Source organism: Cavia porcellus, unplaced genomic scaffold (assembly GCF_034190915.1).
Source record: "Cavia porcellus strain 051 isolate PalLab524CR breed Dunkin Hartley unplaced genomic scaffold, mCavPor4.1 scaffold_24, whole genome shotgun sequence".
In the NCBI taxonomy this organism is placed as follows: domain Eukaryota; kingdom Metazoa; phylum Chordata; class Mammalia; order Rodentia; family Caviidae; genus Cavia; species Cavia porcellus.
This window is the reverse complement of record NW_026947507.1, coordinates 31,198,746-31,216,708: the sequence shown is the minus strand read 5'-3', so window position 1 is coordinate 31,216,708 and position 17,963 is coordinate 31,198,746. Positions and strand designations below refer to the sequence as shown.

General features: G+C 37.9%; 1 protein-coding gene across 14 annotated transcripts in view; it reads right to left on the bottom strand.

Moving 5' to 3' along the window:
* Marchf1 (membrane associated ring-CH-type finger 1) overlaps positions 1 to 17,963 on the bottom strand; it is a 687,536-nt gene that overhangs the window by 69,061 nt on the left and 600,512 nt on the right. For 11 of the 14 annotated variants that reach the window (XM_063234805.1, XM_063234809.1, XM_063234812.1 and 8 more), the window contains 2 exons: positions 10,322 to 10,401; positions 9,287 to 10,045 (listed from right to left, as the gene is read on the bottom strand). In XM_063234805.1, coding sequence (XP_063090875.1) covers positions 9,287 to 10,045; positions 10,322 to 10,401 — 839 coding nt within the window. Of the gene's footprint in view, positions 1 to 9,286; positions 10,046 to 10,321; positions 10,609 to 17,963 lie in introns of those variants that run through there. The other 3 variants (XM_063234815.1, XM_063234814.1, XM_013143615.3) reach the window with 2 other exon arrangements.

The window sequence follows — 17,963 nt, the reverse complement described above, 5'->3', positions numbered from 1 at the left end:
TTCATGACACTATTATGCTATTCCTAGAGAGATAATCTCTCAAATTGGGAAAAATTAGGAAAAAATTCTTTCTAAGAACAAGGCATGTCTTTAAAATTTATAAATAAAAGATATAAAATGTCATTTCTATAAATCGTTATTTTTCATGTCTCATGTATATATCTTCATTGTTTTTGTTCATTCAAAATAAAAATTACTGAGATATATTTTGTCTAAAATCATGCTAAACACTTAAAACATTAAAATATGACATCATACATGTTATTTTTTTCTTTGTTAGTAATCTTTACTCTGTAAGATAAATAAGCACAGTGTGTCTGGATTTTTAGTGAGGACCACAATGAGTAGAAGTTTTCATTTCAGGAAAGAAATTAGTTCTGAGACACTGCATTTGGGAGGCATGCCTTCATTTGCCATGCACATCTCACTTTTCCCCCATTTTATGATCACGTAGGTGAAGAGAGGGCTATTTTACCTTTTCCAACTTTAACCACTCAAACACTACAAGTGTTGAAAACAATGCCTTCTGATTTTGTATTGAGTAATCTCTCCTCTATCTCGTCTTTGGCGATTATCAATATCCTGCATTTCCTACAACTCAGCTGTTAATAAAATGAACAGGAGACAGAGTGCTATTAATTCCTACAACCCTCAGCAATACAAAGGGAACAGCCAAAGGAACAACATCAACTTGGGAACTTTCTGAAGTGTCTATTGCCTGCTAGAAATGAAATCGTCCCATTAGGTCGCCTAGGGTAACCTTTCTCATCTCAATATTGAAGACTGAACATCTCATCTTTTATCCATGGGATGAACTTTCACAATAGAATGTCAGTCTCATTTTTGTATCCCAGAAGTAATACAGAGAAACAACAGAATAAGTAACAGAAGCCGTACAAACTCTATTACTGAATGAATAGAAATCTAGGACTAACAGGTGGGAAATCCAGAGTCAGACTGAAAGAATTGTTGCAGTTAGAAATTAGGAAAGAACAAAAGGTTGTCTCGGAAACAATATATCCATGGAAATGAAGGGTGGTAATGTGTGCTGGTGTTTCAAGGGTCTCCATTGAACAGGTAGAAATGTGACCAATATAGTGGCTACATCAAACAGTGAAACTTTCTAATGACTAATAATTGCCTGCAAGGTTAAGATAAAAATAAGTGCAAATTTTTTCTTTAAATAAATACTGAATTTTCTTTAAATAAATTTTCTTTAAATGAAATGACTTGAATAAATGTCATTATTTATTTTCTTTTAAAATCTTGTTTATAATGCAAAATTTCCTTTAACTTTTTATTAAGTTCAAGAACGCATACATAAACCCATGGTGAACAGGGAACTAGATGTTTCACAAGGCAATTCCCTTTGGCTCTGTTCAGATAACTTCCTTGGCTGTATCTGCATTTGAATGTACTTTACTGCACAGGTAAATTACACTTTCTCTAGTTTGTGGCCTCTATATCCATAGGTATGAACCTTACAGAGCTTTTAACAGTGTTTGGCCATCTTATTATGTTATATCAAGGCTAGGCTTAGCAAAAATATGAGGATGCTCAGTAAAATTTGAAGTTCAGAGAAACAATGAATCATATCTGATATCACATCTAGTTAAATGTTTTTTTGCTTTATATCTAGAATTCAAATTCCACTGAATGTTTGATGTCACAATTAGTGTCCTTACTCTGAGCAGATGGCCTTTCAAGGCCATTAAAGTAAAATTTTGAAATCCATAGATAAACCTGCATCTGTAGCTATCATTTTCCTTTGTCCTTCTGTAAGTGGCCCTGTCTGTTTCCACTGTTGTGGCCACTTCTTCCACTTAGCATTGTGTCCTTTTCCAATTTCTTTGTGAGAATTTAATAATCCATCCTCACGGTTTTACAGCGTCACTAACTTTCTCTCTGAACTCAAGAATCCTCTAAATTGAATCACAGACAATAAAATGATTCCCAAGTTCTTCCTGCTCTCCACCTACTAAACTGTCTCCTTTCTTACTAAGCTTTTTGATTGTCATCTTTTTAAAAAAGTCAATCTCCTTCTGCTTCTTTTACTCTCTTTGAGCTATTAAATGTTTCTCTTTTGACTTCTTCAAGTCCTCTTCTCAGTTTATACTCTTTCCATTGGAGAACGTGATACTCACTAGCTGTATACTTTAAGACTCTCTAATGACTCAAAGTTGGAAATCTGGACTCTTACATGTTCCTGCCTGTTGGATATCCCGCTTTGAATATTTCTTTAGTAGCTAAAACTGTCACTTTCAAAGTTGTACTCATCTTCTTCTTTTATTTCTTCCTCTCAAGCAGAGTTTTCTTTCAAAAGCAAATGTTACCATAATGTACTGCTTTTTAAATTGGAAATTTTAGAACAGGTATGTATATTATTTATCATTCAGCCTTCCTTGCTTCTAAAATTTTTTTTTTAAAAATCCATCTGCCTCTTTTTATTTTCAATTTTATTGTCGGTGGGAGACAGATGTGTGAGTCTACTTGTGTTCTTTTTTTCCAGTTGTTTTCCGACACCAGACTGAGTGACTCTCTACAACACAAAGTGGGAAATGTCATCCTTTTGTTTCAAAGCTTGCAGAAGCTTTCTCTGCCTAAACTCTTAACTGCGGTTAATAGTGCACTCAATGTCTGCCTACCCCAATCTGTTTTGCTAGGCCACACTGAATAAATCTGCTCACACTCTTCCCCATCATCTCTGGACCTTTTTGCAAGCCATATTCTTTTGGTGAAAGGGGTTATCCCATCTCTTTTTCAATTGGCTTATACTTCTCCTTTGCATTTCTGCCTGGTAATTACTTCTGCAAGAAAATTTACTCCATTCTACTAGGTGCAATGTGTTCCTTTAACTTGGTTTACGTATTTATATTTTTAACATTGATATGTCCAATTATTTGTCTTACCTATTAGAATACAAGTTAGTAAAATGTTTGGCATTATGATTTTTCCATTGAATTTCCATTTTCTAAGACATTGGCTAGACACAAAGGAAATTCTCAACAAAAAGTTATTCGATATATGAGTGGATAACAAAATCAAATCAAATCAAAATCAAATTTGATGGTGAGGTAAAGAGGTCTATCTTATATGTGTTTTATAGTCCATTTTATATTCTCTTATGTGTTCAGGCTTATTAACCAAAAGTTATATAAATCAATCTTATAAATGCCAATATTTTGTCAAAAAACATGATCCCTGTTGCTTTTGAAAATTAATATTGTACTACAAACATTCTGAACTTTAAGTAATCTTTCCATACTCAGGTTAAGGTTATTACAACTTATAAGAGTGAAACAAGTCAAAAATATAGACTATTTTTACTCTTTTCTCATCCAATTTCACCTCAAAGATATTTTTTATAAATGAGCATATACATGACATGCAAAAGCTATAGCATAATATTAAAAAGTATGTCCACAAACTCATCATGCAACCTAAGATAGAACTAGAATATTGTCATAAGTTATCATCTACTTTTGGACTTTTTCTGTTTTAAAGAAACTATTGAAAAAATTCAATATTCCTTATTTGTTTCAGTGTACCACATAGTTTTCATTATTGTCTGCATGGTTTGTTCAAGCCTCCTGTCTTTGGACTCACTGATTATGAAACCCATTTCAAAAGTTCTGTGTGAGCAGCACAAGAACTATTCTGAGTATCGCAGAAGATGCCAGACAAGGTGTAAGCCATGGTCCTTATCTTCATAAAGTGATTACTGCATAGGGAAAAGAGAATGGAGACATCTGACTTAAGGAATAGTTGATTACTAGATATATGATAATCACTATAAGCATTATAGCAATTCTAAGATAAAAAAGATAATGTGAGCAGTAATAGCTTGGAAAAGCTTCATATAGGAGGGTGAAAATAAGTATGCATGCTTACGGAGGAGCTTTTGAAGAGGAAAGACATTTAGGAGCAAGATTTGTATTTGATTGTGGTATAGTTCATCATGACTATTTTCTTCCCCCTTCCTATTCATAATTCTTTTTCACTTCTAGCACTGAAGTTACCTTTTTGCTGAAGTGTACTTTCTCTAATTCATAACATTCTAGAGGAGTTGCTGATGGCTGCATTTTAAGTGTAACCTCCCTACGCAAGTATTGCCCCGTACATAATGTCCATGCTCTGGGTGTGTGATAGAGTGACCAATTCAAGGATGAGTATGACCTAGGGCAGGCTATTTATACTCCTTCCACAGAATTTTATGTGTAAGTGCTTGGAGAGAAGTTTCGCATTTCTTTTAGGCCAGTGCTCATAAAATGTAAGCCTGAAGCTATCTCTGCCCACACTATTTCTTCCCGGTTTTATGTAGAGAAATCTTGTCTGCAGGTGGGGAAAAATGGCAGAGAGACAGTGATAGGTCCACATTGTTAGAGTTTCTGGAGTCCCTGAGGTCATCTATATCCCTGGATTTACTATTTCTGCAGTAAATAATCCCTTTCTTGTGAAAGGTCATGTCAATGAGTTTCTGATAGAGAAGTCCTGACCAAAACAAGTAGCAGGTTAATGGGTAGACGTGGAGACAAACACCAAGTGTCAAGAAGGGCCGCAGTGGAATGGTAAAAATGAGAAATAACAAATCAGAAGCAGCTTCTTGAAGGTAAAATGACAACACTTTGCTGGAGACTGGCCACATCCAATGTAGAAGGAACAAGAATCAAAAACTGAAAATTCAGGGAATTTGTGTACTCACCCATAGAAATGGGGGTAGTTGGGAGGAGGAAGTGGGTTTAGGTGGAAGTAAGAGCCAAACCATGACAACTGGGTTCCTGCTAAAAATGGTACAGTTTTAATGACACAATGCACACTATATTGGTATAAATACAGGAAAGTAACCTAGTCACATTATATGTCAGCATTCCAGGGAATAGAAAACACTAGAGATCCATAGCTTGGCTTCCAAACTCATTCTTTTGGTTCCTTTTTCTCATTTTTTCCCCACCTAAAGCGTGGAAAGAATTGGTTGCCTAGAACAGTTTTTCTCAAGGTATTGTCCTTACAATAAACACATCAGTGTCACCTGGGAACACTTCAAAAATAATAATTGATGAGCCCAACTACAGTGTAAGGAAAACTCTAGGATTGACCAGTGACCTGTAATTTAACAAGCCCTCTTACATGATGTCTACTAAGATTTTAGAACCATGGCACTGAAATACCCTTCACCAGATGCTTCTACAAGTGGATGAAGTAATCCAGTACCCAGTGCTGTTTAACATGGTCCGCATGAACAGATTCGAAAACGATCCTTTTCCTGGAATACATTCAATAACTGCAGTTTGAGCATGTACTGTTTCAGTCATTTCAGAGTGGCAATGAACAAATATGACAGTTAATAAGAAAACACGGTTATATTTTAGCAATTAAAATTTGTGCTAAGCAAGTGACTGCTGAGGGGTCTGAGTGTTGGTTAGGAAGTTAGGAAAGTGTCCCAGAAGAAATGGCATTTGAGTTGAGAAAGAGCAACTAGGAATTAGTCTGGTAAGCGTTACAGAGTGACAACGTGACAAGGTGATGTCAATCTAGGTCATGAAAGGAAGACACGCGGACACTTCTGGGGAACCAGAAGCAGACCAGCATAAATAGGTCATAGTTAATGAAGGATGTTGAAGCTAGAGAACCAGATCTGATGGAGAGATCTGCAGGATTTCCAAATCATAGTAAAGATTGTGAACCTCCCACTGAGGGCCACTGAGAGCTTACTGAAAAGTTTCAATGGAGGGCTGACACAGGATGATTCAAGTTTTCTTTTTGAGTGTAATTTTTAAGGTGAAAGAAGTAAAGACATTCTCACTGTACTATTGGTATAGCAGATGATGGCTTAAAATCCAGTTATAACTGATTAATACAGATCTATTTTCTGCAGCAGGCTGCGATGAGGGTGTGAAAGAGGATATAGTGCTCATGTGGGGCCCAAATGCCAGGAACAGAAAAGGAGGAAGGGCTTAGGAGCTTCTTCTGCTTTGTGGTTGTGGCTGAGACTGGCCCTGCCTCTTTATGTCTGAAGCCTCAGGAGTGCAAGTTCTCAGGCACTGCTGCTTCTCTCACGGTCATCTTTCTCCCTGTGTTGGGGACCCTGGTGCCTGCACCGTAGTTATTAGGTGGCTTTTCTGTTACTCGTGATACCTTGCAGAGATTTAATTTACATGTCACTGTTACCTCTCTGAGAATGAAGACCAAATCTCTCTGACTTTGAGAAGATTTCTCATGCTTACCAGCTCCGTTCTGTGTTAATACATCGTGTTAGCATAAGCAATGATACACATGCAAATGTTCGGTGTAACACTGTGCAAAATTCACTAAGAATTATACATGCTTGGCTCTGAGTGCTCTCTTGTGTTTAATAACATGTCTCATATTGCCTGTGGACAGCTGACACAATGCCACTGTAACGACAAGCAGCCTGCTTATAATTAAAGTTATCATCCCTCTTCCAGCAGCTGGCCACTGACCTCTCTTGTGTCTGTCCATAACATCAGCATTTCCTGCCTCTGAAGTTTCAAGGTTTGGAGTCTTGTCTTGACACCCTTGTCTTATGCTTGGAGCAAATCCAGCCCCAAAGACTGCTCCTGCTTACTTGGTGGAATGCCAATATGGCCTTTGTTCCTTTCTTCTGTTACCTGTTATCAGGCATTCTGCTTAATGTCTGGGAGGAAAAGATGCTTCCACCCTTAAGACCTAAATTTAGGTTCCTTTCTCAGCATATCCCCTGACACCAAGTGACTACTCTGTATATACGACTCTTGGTCAAACTTATTGTATTTAGTAAAGACTTTTCAAAAGTGTTATTTATTTATTTATTTATTTTTGCAGGGGAGCCCATTGCATTCCTAAAGGAATATTATGCAGGACCTTGGCGTGCAAAAGAGATCATCATGTATATTCTCTGACTAGAGATGGGCTAAAAGGAGCTTTTCTGGCAAACATTTGGAACCTCAGAAGTTCATGGAGACTATAAGGAAGCATAAACTTATAGATTAGGGTTAAGCAACTTGAAATGATATAATGTTTCTTTCCAAATGCTTCAAAAATTAATTGTTATGGAAAAATGTAAACCTTCCCACCTGGCTACACAAATTCATAAACAGTTGCCAAATGTGCAGTCTCCTCAGCCTGTCTGGACTAATGGTAGTTTAGTTCCCTATACTACCTGTGAGTTCAATATCTGGAATGCCGTCCATGCATCTCTGCCAATATAAATAGCTTCTTGTCTCAGCTGTAGTTCCACACCTTCCTAAGGAGTGCCTGTGTCATATTGGATCCTCAGCAATTTTCTTGTTTTGAGATCCATGCTTTATTCTTCTGCTTATATTCACATTTTAAAATGTTGTCTTTTCTGCCCAATATTTAATTTCTCCCACTTAGATAATAGGCCACTTAAAGAAAAAAATTAAGTGTTCTGCCATTTTTTTATATTTAGCATCTAGCATAATGCTTTCAAAAGCATTCACTTAGTTGGTATATTTTGATTACAATCCATGGCAGAAAATGAAAGCAATGAGACCATTGATCCCACTTGCATTAATAAAAATCTGAATTAAATATCTTGTTGGTGGAAATGGTCCTCCTGAGTAGCACTTGTAAGTTAAGAGAACGACTTACTATGACTTTAATTACGAACATTACTTTTTGCTCCAATTACCATTAAATGTAAAGCTGCATCCTTGGTAGTCTTTTGTTAAATAATGTTACAAGTAGATTGGGAAATGACAATAGATATTGGAAGTGGGGCGTTCAGTTTAAACTAGAAAAAATGTTTCATTCATCCACAAATCTATATATAAATCATATTCAAAAGATTCTAAAACATTTACACTAGTGTAAAATTCAGTGGTGTCTCTTTACTATTAGATCTCATTTAAATCCGCTAGCATGGCTCCGTGGCCCACTCACTATTCCATCCTTAGCTCTGTCGCCCCCTCCCACACCACTTGCCGGTCACACAGCAGCTTCTCAATTTCCTGCACTGCCAACTCCTTCCCTCCTGCTTCCTTCCTGCTAGTGGCACTGTGTACCTGGAAGGTTTCCCTACTTCTTGTCTGGATCAATTCCTGCCATCCTGTGTGCATCCTCCTTGGGAATTCCTCTCATTTCTAGAATGAGTTAAGTTTCCTTGAGATGTGCTCCCAAACTTCAACCACCATGATTATAAACATATACATTAACTGTAAAATAGTTTGTTTGGTGTCTGTGCTCCCCATCAGACTACAAGCTCTCTCATGTTTGAAATTATCCAAATATTATACACTGTAAAATTCTCAAAACCTGATGCATGATATAGATGCTTGACAGAATAAATGAATAATAATTTTATGCATGAGTATCTTTTAAAACTTCCAGAGAAACAAACCATTCTAATGCCATCACATCCAGACTTTAATTATTCTTCTTGCTCCTGCCTTTAAAGACCGAGGGTGCCTTCTCTAGGTCATGTGACTCTCATGATCCAGATGTACTTCATCAAGTAGCTTCAACTTTTATAAAAACAAATCCAAACAATGGAGCCTCACACAAAAATCTCCACTTATTCTCAACTAGACTTCAAACAGCTTAAACTGCATGAAAAATTTAAAATCCACATTTTGTTTACAGTTGTCCCATTTATCCCTATTAGTATGGATAATCTACAAGTCTTTTTAACATTAAACTATTTTGAAAACATGTAATTTTATGTACAAATTATAAGGAAGTGATCCCATCATTATGAAATGGTTACACACTGAAAATTTTTAGTGTATGATGGTCAGTATGGTTAATGGATCTGTATCTCTAAAGACTCCAGCAATCCTAATGACATATCCATGAACTGTCTCTATGTTCTTTCAGTCATGAGTTACCTTGCTGAGTCAGACAACTGGAGAACAAATTACAGCCAAACGCAGAGAAGACTTTTTTAATGATACAAAAATCTGACTTTAAAGAGTCCCATCAGCCTTGAATATCTTTCTGTCAGGGTGTTAACCGTTCACCAAATTTGCATCAAACAACCAATGGTTTCACACACTCTCACTTGCATTTCCTCCACCTATTTTCTGAAGTAAGATGTGTATAAAACTCAACTGTCTTGTCAGACCCTTTGTCAGGATAAGACATTTTTCAAGTCAACAGACAGAACCATGAAACTCATGCACACTTCTGCACTTATGTTTCTCAGATCCCCATCAGAAAAACAGCATTGTGAATAACTGTTATGTTTCAAGGGTAGGCCACAAACACGCACATAACTCACAGCAGGAAGAAACACATCTGACATGAGCCCTTCTCTGTAGTGACTGACCTGCAGACTTCTACATGGTCAGACCCATCATCACAGGCAGCAGGAGGCTGTGGAACCGAGCTATGCACCTGGAGCCCTGCATCATCCACATGCTTGCCATCTTCTGTGGCCGCCAGTGTTTCAGTGCTGGAATCCACTTCTGAAAGCCTTTTCTTGATTGTTTGATTTTGTCTGAGACTGTGCAAGAGCTTAGGATCTTGGGGGAAGAATCTGCCTTTGTTTCTCTCTTGGTTCTTTGAGGGTGGCTTCATCTCAACGGGTCCCCTAGGCAGGGAAGCGCTGCATTCATGGTAACTTAGGAGTTTTCCTCTGCAGAGGTTTAAAGAGCAGCTCTCACATTCCATCATCTCCTGGTGCTGCTCACCTTTGGATCCCAAATCAATAAGCTCAATTCCTTTAGGATTAGAAGACCCGGCCAGATTTCCACATGATTTATTACTGTTTCTCCTTCTCCGTGACAGTCTGAGTTTAACCTGGGCTCTCCTCCTGGCCTGATTCCAGTGACTCTCATCTGTGGAAGATGAATCTGAAGAATCTGTGTAAAGTTCCCTCCATCTGGGGCTTGATATCTGGAGGTGGAAGTCATTTTTTCTCCCTTTTAGCTGCTTTTCTGAATGCTCATACCTCTCAGAGGCCCTCCTTCTCCTCCTAGGCTTCTGTTTTACTTGTTTCTTACCAGAATCCTTAGCAGGACTCAGGACCATGACAGGGGTACAGTGTTCAAATGCATCTTCTGACATGTCATGCAAGACGGAAGATCTAGACAAAGCAGCAGGCAAAGGATGGGAAGTGGGAATGGAGAGGAAAGTCATGGAAAGATGGGGAGAGAGAGAATGATGAAAATGATAGTATGGCCAGAAGTTGGTAAACAACAGCTGAAGAAAATGATCTAATGGGGAAAACAACTGAGCCAAGTATAAATTGTCCACGGGCAGTGAAAAACAAAAGCATACACCACACACACTCAGAATATAACACCAAAATCCAAACACTGGTCTACAGAATATGGAATAGGATCAGTTGCTCAGCACTTACCTGCAGATGTCCTGAGTGGATGGACAGACAGACAACCTTGACTGGCTCCGGGGAGCTGTCCCTGTTGTGGGGCTGCTGGCCTGGAGAAACAAGTTAGATAATTTGGCATCTTGGTTAAGGTAATACATGGTTGATATCTTGCTTTTTTTCCACATATTTAAAAAATTGCAGCAAACGTGGCTGCCGGTCATGTTGTTCATAATGCAGCCTACAGAATATAGGAAGTTAAAGAGTGCGCTTTGCAAAACTAAAACTTGTTTTGAGGAACTTAGAATAGCTGATATGCTGTACCACTCTGCTGTTGCTTCATTTATGGGAGAGGAAGATGATTCCACAAGTTTCTATTCTATTTACTATACTCTTTTGAGTGGCAAAGCTCAATTTATCTGGGAAACAATTGGGTAATGTTGAAGGTGTTAAGAAATAAAAGACTAAAGTGTCATTGTATGACAAGGATGGTAATAATCCAGGAAGCCTAAGTAATCAAACATCCATCAGATTGCCAGATTCTGCCTCATCAACATCATAATATATTTGGAAACACTTTGAAATATTAAAAAGTGTGCAATCATTAATATTATATCATCATCATAATGAATAAAATGTACCCATTAAAACACTGTTGACTTTACATATTTTAATCCTCTGACATACTGGTTGCACATGGAAGCCTCCAACACCTCAGCTTATTAGCACAAAGGCAACACTTTTTACCAGGCTTCTACCTTTGTAACATTTCCTTGACTCTGATTTCTTTAAAATGTTGCCTTTAATACAGATCATGAAGCTAAAGATCCAATGAATGAATAATTTCCTGAGTGATTGTGCTGTGGTTTTATCTACCATCTGTAATATTCATAACAATTTCATGAGGGCAATAATAAATTTATGGCTTTGCATGGTATTATATGCTAGTCATTATTTTTGACAGTTTCAATATATTTAATTAATACCATAAGTGTATGTGGCAAGTGCCATAATTATTTCTGTGTCACAACTGTGGAAACTGAGAGACAGGGCAATTTCTCACTAATCTGTGGTAGGGCAGAAATTTGGACCAGGAATCTGGCTATGCCATCTTCTCTTATCCACCAGCAACACCTGTGGATTTAGGGGCCCAGATTCGGGACTGTACAACCGCATCGATAAAATACACAATTTCATCATCAAGAAAATAATAGTAAGAATAGAAACATTAACCAAACTTAAAAATTACTATTTTAGAGCTATGGAAATCATCTCACACAGAATGAAAGAGAAACTAGCTCTAACAACAGGTTAAAAAAAGAAATCGGGAGAGGAGGTATAGTAGGCTGAATAATGATCCCCTAAGGAGGTATACATTTTAATCTGTGGACTTTGTGGATAAAACAATTTCCCTACATGGCAAAGGGGACTTAACAAAGGTGATTAGAGATTTTCAAATAAGGAGATGGTTTTGGCAGACTGAGTGCAGTCATGAAGATCTTAGTAAGAGGGAGGAAACAGAGTTAGAGCCAGATAGAGAAATAGTAGTAGAGATCAGAAAAAGGAAAGATTTTATACTTTGAAAGCCAATGGACAGGGCTCTTTGTCAGGGGCTGCACACAGCCTCTAGATGGTATGAAAGGTTGGAAAAGGGATTCCTCCCCAGCCCTCCAAGAGGAATGCAACTCTGCTGACACCCTGATGTTAGCCTGGTGGAATCTATGTTTGGCATCGGGCCTCCAAAACTAGAAGATGATATATTTGTGTTGTTTAAAGTCAACAAATAAATGGTAATCCTTCACACCAGTTATGTCTTGATTTTTATGAGCCTAAATACCAGCATATATATATATCCTCTATTCAGTGCTTGTCCTGTGTAGAGCTTCCTACCTTGTGGAAGAAGTAGGTTTTGAGGGCCAGGAATTTACCTCAGTGGCTCGAGCACTTGCCTGGTAGGCACAAGGTCATGAGTTTGATCCTTAGTACAAAAAAAAAGTAGATTTTGACATAGACGTTCAAGATCATTGAAAATGGATTGATGTTCAAAATGATATTTAAATATTTAAAAGTATGCAATATTCAAGAATCAATAGATAGGGTCAGAGAATTGAAGGTCTGTAAGTATGTATGTGTAACAGAGCACGCTGTAAATGCTTGACTTCATTACGATACATTACTCGAGAAATGTTTAATCGCTTCTTTAATAATTCCTATCTTCCTTTTAAGATCAGCTAAAGTGTCTTCTGTTTCACCGATGATGCAGTTAGGGGTATGCTCCACATTACAGTGAGCCCCGTAATGGAAGCCCTGGCTATGAAATTACCCAGGCAAAGACGTGGAAATAGGTATCATAATAGAACAAATTTTATCGTCTGACATGTTGGAACAAAGATATATTTTACAATGCGAAAATTATTTATTATGGAGAACAGAACCCAAAGTATGCAGCTTTCCTTTGCAGGTGCTTTGGTCCATTCCACTGAATCAAGTAATATTTATGTCAATGGCCCTTTAGTACACCGAAGGGACTAGAAAACAGTCCTTGTAGCCCATAAGGAAGATTTAAATAGCTCAAACCCAATCTTAGTTTGTACACATTCAGGTTGCGGTGGGCACTGTAGCAGGTGCTGCCCCTGTGCTCTTGGCCTCCTCTGTGCTCACCTATACGCTGATTGCTCCCCAGTTAGGGTCTCTGCCTGTCGGCTTCTCTGCCCCACATCTTTTCTGCTTCCGTGTGTGCTTTCTTGGCTTTTGCACACAGACACGATCTTCAAGTTTGTAACTCTGGTCTTGGTGCAGTCTGTGGATAAGCACCCCTGTTTCTCCACTTGGCAGAGGGAGCGGTTGTGGGTAGTTCCACAGTAACTTCCAGAATTTCTCAACAGGTCCCCAGCTGAAGCAAGGCCCAGCTTCCCCCAGTTCATTAACTCATCTTTTACTGGTGGTTCCCTTTTTTCTCTTCTAATTTTTCCATGTACTGCTACTTTTTGAGGGATCATCTGCTCGGAAAACTACTTGTAATCAAGACTACATCTAAATTAAGAATGAGGTTAAGAGTGAGAATGGCCCCTTGCGGAACCCAATTGAGATAAAATGCACCCTAGTTTGTTTTGCTTTTGGTTCATTTTCTCGGAAAACACTAATGAAAGTCTGTGAGGCTTTAGATACAGTGGAGAAGACAGATGGTATCCTGAAGGACTTCTTGTTTAGTAAAGAGGTGTGTAAATGAACAGGCAGTGTCCCTACGGTTTTGTGTACCCTGACAGAATCCAGGAGTGGCCTGCTGAGGAAGACATGGTGCCTGGTGTAGAGCAGGGAGCTAAAGTAAGTGTCCCAGAGAAACTAGCAACTAATCTGGAGGTGGTGAAGACAGGTACAGGGGAGAGAGCAGTTCAGACAGGGAGGAAAGTGTGCAGGGGCACAGAGTAGAAGAGTAGCAGACAGAAATGATTCCTCAGCAATTGATAGAATATGTGGATGACACGTAGGAAGAGCCACATTACTAGAATAGAACTAAGAGCTTAAAGTAATACCTCTCTCTCTCTCTCTCTCTCTCTCTCTCTCTCTCTCTCTCTCTCTCCATTCATCCTTAAGCGCATGCAAATTTGCGTTTTGAATCAGTGAGAAAATGTAGGTTCTTAAATACATGGTATTGAAAGAAGCAACTGATCACTTAGACAGACAAAGCTGAATTCCTGTTTTATTTCTTACCCTAAATTTAGGTGGATAAGTATTTATATATAATCAAAAACCCCACAAAAGTATGTGAAATGTAACTGACTATATTTATAATATTGTGGATGGATTTTTACAGTGACATGAAACCAAAAATTAACATAGGAAAAATATAAGCATGGTGATTGCAAACATAAAACCTTGAAATTTACACAAAAAAAATACATACATTTACATGCAACCATAGACAATCATAGACAAAACTCATGAATATAATGGCATATTTTGTAACACATATGAGAGTCAAATAGCTAATTACTCTAGTTTTCAGAAACTTCTTATAATATAAATAAGAAGGACAATTTGACTATCTTATAGAAGACTAAATTCACAGAAAAGAAATTACAAACAAGTGGTCAAAAGTCATGTATAAAAAGATCTCAATTTCAAAGTAAACAAATGCAAAATCAGTTAATGATATTATATGCTATCCACTTTCACTTATCAGAAGAACACATTCACAAAAATCATTGCTAATTCCTATCCAGTGGGGCAGACGTATGGAGACCAAATATTGTCCTTTATTCCTGAAGTAACTGGAAACTTTTGTAGTTTATTTGGAGGTCAATTTGGTAGCCATTATTAAAATAGAAATGTTCATGCAATTTAAATCAGAAAATCTACCCATGGAAATTAGTTTTTTTAAAACTAATTTCTTGCACAATTGTCCAAAGATGTATTTTTACAAGAATGTTCATTTTAGCATTGTTTTTAATAGCGAGAAATTGGCAACAACCCAAATGTTTACTGATTATTTACAATGAAATGCACAAGACGTTGAAAAAAAACAGTTCCACTATACCGTGCACACGCACTCTCCCATGGACAAACATTTTTAAGATGTATTTTTAAGGGATAAATTCATTTCAAAGTTATGTATTGTGCAGTCTTGATAAATAGTGCTTTGTTCATCCATTTGCATATGCTAATGAAAAATCTGGTGGCGTGTACATTTAATTATTGATCGTGATCATCTTTGTAAAGTAGGATTGTGGAAAATATTTTTCAAGTTCTATGATTTTACGACTTAAAAAAACTAATTTTAAGAATAGGAAAAATAATCATTCAATCATGTTAATGATGCAGTGAATCATTGCCAAGAGTATTAAAAATCAAGATTTGTGTTGTTGTCTTTTCAGTGTTGAAGTGATAAAGTCATTGCTTACTGAACCTCTGAGTTTCGCTTTCTCTTTCAGTTGCATATAGTCAATCATAACTGCTAATGAAACCTTTGTTAAGGTGGTAAAATTATTTCATTGATTGAGAACTGCTTTGTGGAGTGTCCAGTGTCCAAAAGTTGTAATAAAGCTCTAGTCTTGGGATATTAAAATTCTTTTATTCATTCTCAGTAAGTTAAGCTTTCTCACTAAACATGGACTCAGTGGCATTTCCTTGAGGGAAAAACATACAACAGCTTTAGATAGGGACTCCGAATCCTGAATAAAAGTTAGAGTTACTGGGGAAGTATTTAATAAAAATACCTTTATCTGAACCTGATTCTGGAATTTCGGAAATGCTATACTCTGTGAATCTGGGCACATGACTCAGATATCTGTATTCTAAAAAATGGCCCTAGTGATTATAATGTGTACCCAGAATTAAGAACCACTGGAATTGCTTGAAGGAGATACTATCTTACTTTTCATTTCATATTAGATGTTTTTCTGAGACTACAGTGATAATATACCGAACGCTGGATTGTTTGAGAGGGAAACAAACACTTTTAGAATCTCCAAATCTTGCTTTTATCCAGCTAGAAGAGACCCTGAAATTCTAGGCAGAGTTTTCTGGAGTCTGTTGTGTCACAGAGAGAAAGCAGGACACAGGGAAGTTTATAGTGCACAGGAAATGACATCATTCTCTGCTTACTATTACCTGCTACTGAAAAACAAGACAAGGGAAGAGCAAAGAGTAGATTCCACTGACTTTATCTACCATCGATCAGTCCTGGCTTGAAGAGAGTTTGAGAAGAGGATGCAGGGGTAGGGCAGAGTGCGTGGGGTCTCATTGGTACATTCTTAGGGGTGAAAGCAAGAGCATGAACCTTAGTCTTTCCTTACTTGGAAACACTATGCTGTAGGTCTTTCAACCCAGCATTTCGGGTTGTACGAGCATTGCACAGTGCGGTACCCATGGGCACAAGAGACTGAGGCAGATGGGTCTGAGACGCATACTTCTCCCTTGCCTCAGCCTGATGTAGACGATATCGAGACATTGTGTGCTTTCCTGGGCAGGTGAACAATGGCCAAGATTGCTCACCTGGGAAGTAACTATGGGTTATTGGAGCTAAAGGTAATATGATTTTGTGACAAGAGGCTCCAGGCCTGAGCCAGATACAAGTTGCCCACTAGGGGCACCTTAGCAATAAGTCTGGCAAAACCTGGAGCTCAGATCTCTGCACAAAGATCTCTGCTCTGAGGGTATTCAGAAAATTGAAGAGGAACGGGGAAAAACAAAAAAATAAAAAACTGAAAGCCCGAATGTGATTAAGTTTTAAGCTGGTAGTCATTAAGATTTTTTGTCACTGTAATGTTGAAAAAACACCCAAATATTTCTCATATCAACAGAAAGGAAAGCCCAAGAAAAAACAAAATAAATCATTTTCAGAAATTTACTTTTGTTTCTCCCTATATTGTACAAAGTTTATCTTACTACATGCTGAAAGTAGTGAGCGATTCTTAAAAACCTCTACGTACAACATGTGCACTCTACTCCAAATACAAAACCTAGATGTAGAAGAGAGTGAACTTGAAGCAAATTCTCTCATCCTATAGAATAAAAATAAAGGAAGAAACAAATCAGACAATGAACAGTCAAAAAGAGCAGCATGATGGGTTGTCCTAATTCTTCTTTTTGCATGACAATGTTCAAAAGAAATTGAACATATTTTGAAAACAAAACAAAACAAAAAAACCCTGCCTTTGGTAATTTACACCATTAAACAAATGGCTAGAAAAAGAAAAGATTCTCCCAGCACGTCAGAAGGAGAGTGTACAACCAGTGATGTGGAATCCAGCTGGCCTTGGGAAGCCTTAGAAAGCCAATGTGTGGAGCTATGCGGGTGTGCACAGAATAAGCTCAGCCAACATACATTTCTTCTTGAAACACAGATTTAGAAACAGAGATGCAGTCATGATTATTAGCAAGAAGGACTAGGAGATTCCAAGTACAAACCCATGTATCTTCCTATTTTCCAAACAACTGACTGTTTATTGCAATTAATACGGCCCAGATGCATGACAGGATTTGCTAGTACTTCAGACAGGCCAACTTGGACCAAGAGATGATCAGACTATGTAGGAGAGGAAGGATTGTCCCCCAGATATGTGGGAAACATTCTGCAAAAAATTTGAAGTTTGAGCGTAGAACTGAGGCTACCTAGTAAAATGGAAGCGGTGTACTATGGCTACTATGGTTAATATATAGATGTCCCCAGACAGTCTCATGTGCTCATAAGCAGGCCTTTTGGAAGGTGATTCGATTATGTAGGTGTATACCTGGCTTGCTGATAGGAGGGGTCTGCTCGGAAGAGAGGGGTCGCTGGGGGTGTGGCCTAGAAGGTTTAGCTCTCTCCCCAGCTCCTCCCATCTCTCTCTGCTTCCTGTCTAATAGCCTATAAGCACTATATTCCTCTGCCACGCTATTCTGCTTTGGAGTCATTCAAGTATGGACTGAAACATGAGCTAAACTAAACCTCTTCTCCTTTAAATTGCAATTACTGTGTGTTGTGTCTCAGCAGTGAGAAAGTGTCTAAAATTCAGGCAGAGCTTGTGGAAACGGACTGGTGTCACATCAGTGTCTTCTACATTGCTCTTTTGCTTTGTATATTCCCTATATATGCGTGCTGTAGTTCGAGGTCTGGTTTTTATTTCATACTACTGCAAACAGACCAACTTCTAAATATGTATTCTCCCCTAATTTGATGCAACTAATTATTGAG